General features: G+C 67.4%; 1 protein-coding gene across 1 annotated transcript in view; it reads left to right on the top strand.

Moving 5' to 3' along the window:
• Positions 1 to 129: 129 nt before the first annotated feature.
• Positions 130 to 1176, top strand: part of REM1 (RRAD and GEM like GTPase 1) — a 2226-nt gene continuing 1179 nt past the window's right edge. The window contains exons 1-2 of the mRNA XM_025212204.1: positions 130 to 265; positions 877 to 1087. Of these exons, the coding sequence (XP_025067989.1) occupies positions 239 to 265; positions 877 to 1087 (238 nt within the window). The 5' untranslated portion in view covers positions 130 to 238. The remainder of the gene's footprint in view (positions 266 to 876; positions 1088 to 1176) is intronic.

Raw genomic sequence — 1176 nt, 5'->3', positions numbered from 1 at the left:
CGGTTGTGGGGGGAGGCTGCACCCCACCCAGCTGCAGCCTCCCGGCCCCCAGACCCAGGATGACCTGGCAGGGAGGGAGCTGCCAGCTGTGCCGGGGGGTCGCGGCGCTCAGGGCATCAGGTCTTTGCAGCCAGGCCCCTGTCCCGGTGCAGGGCACTGACCCGCTGGCTGGCTCGTTGCAGAGGACACGTACGAGCGCACCCTGTCCGTGGATGATGAGGAGACCACGCTGCTGGTGATGGACACCTGGGAGCCAGCACCACGGGTAGGGGCTGGATGGGGCCCAGAGGGGTGGGAAGGCGCGTCTGGCTCCGCGGGACCTCGGCACCGGTTCCCCCAGGCGCTCGGCTCCTGAGCTGGGGTGCGGGCGAGGTCTTCCCCTGCCTGCCAGGTGCTCCTGCAGCCATGAGCTCTGCTGATACCCAGGGCAGTGAGCAGCTCGTGGGTCCTATCACCCCGTGGCAGCTTGCTCTGGTCCAGGAGCCCAGTCCTGGCACCCGGGATGCATGGGCGGCTGCGGGGGGCTCATCCCAGCCCAGGGCCATAACTCGCAGCTGGTGCGTTGCAGAGGAGATAGTGTCAAACAGCCCCTGCCCCCACCAGACTCCCCCCAGCAGTCGTGGGGCTTGCCCAGAGCAGGGCACGCCATGCACAGACAAGGCCATGCGGGTGCAAGTCCAGCCTGGCAGGGAGGGAGGCTGCATGGTACAGCCCCTGTACAATAAAATCTGGGGGATGTGTCTCCATCCCCATCTTGCATGTCCACGCTTTGCATGGGGGACCTGCCTGAGCAGGGGGTGGGTGGGAGACCAGCCAACTTGCCTCAGCCCGCGGTGACGTCCCCCTTCCCCTTCCCCTTCCCCTTCCCCTGCGCAGGCCCAGGACGAGGAGAACCGGTCCCACAACTGCTGCCTGCAGGTGGGGAATGCCTACATCATCGTCTACTCCGTCACGGACCGGGGCAGCTTCGAGAGCGCCTCCGAGCTGCGGATCCAGCTGCGCCGCACCCGGCAGGCCGAGAACATCCCCATCATCCTGGTGGGCAATAAAACGGACCTGGTGCGGCGCCGAGAAGTCTCCGTGGAAGGTGAGTGAGCCGGGGGCCGGGTCCTGGGGGCTTCTGGCCTGGTGTCTGCTCTGGCAAGGCTCTGGAGCGGGCTGTCCTGCCAGTCTTGC

Source organism: Alligator sinensis, unplaced genomic scaffold (genome assembly GCF_000455745.1).
Source record: "Alligator sinensis unplaced genomic scaffold, ASM45574v1 scaffold1032_1, whole genome shotgun sequence".
NCBI classification, from domain to species: domain Eukaryota; kingdom Metazoa; phylum Chordata; order Crocodylia; family Alligatoridae; genus Alligator; species Alligator sinensis.
The sequence above is the reverse complement of the archived record's forward strand: the minus strand, read 5'-3'. Positions and strand labels throughout refer to the sequence as shown.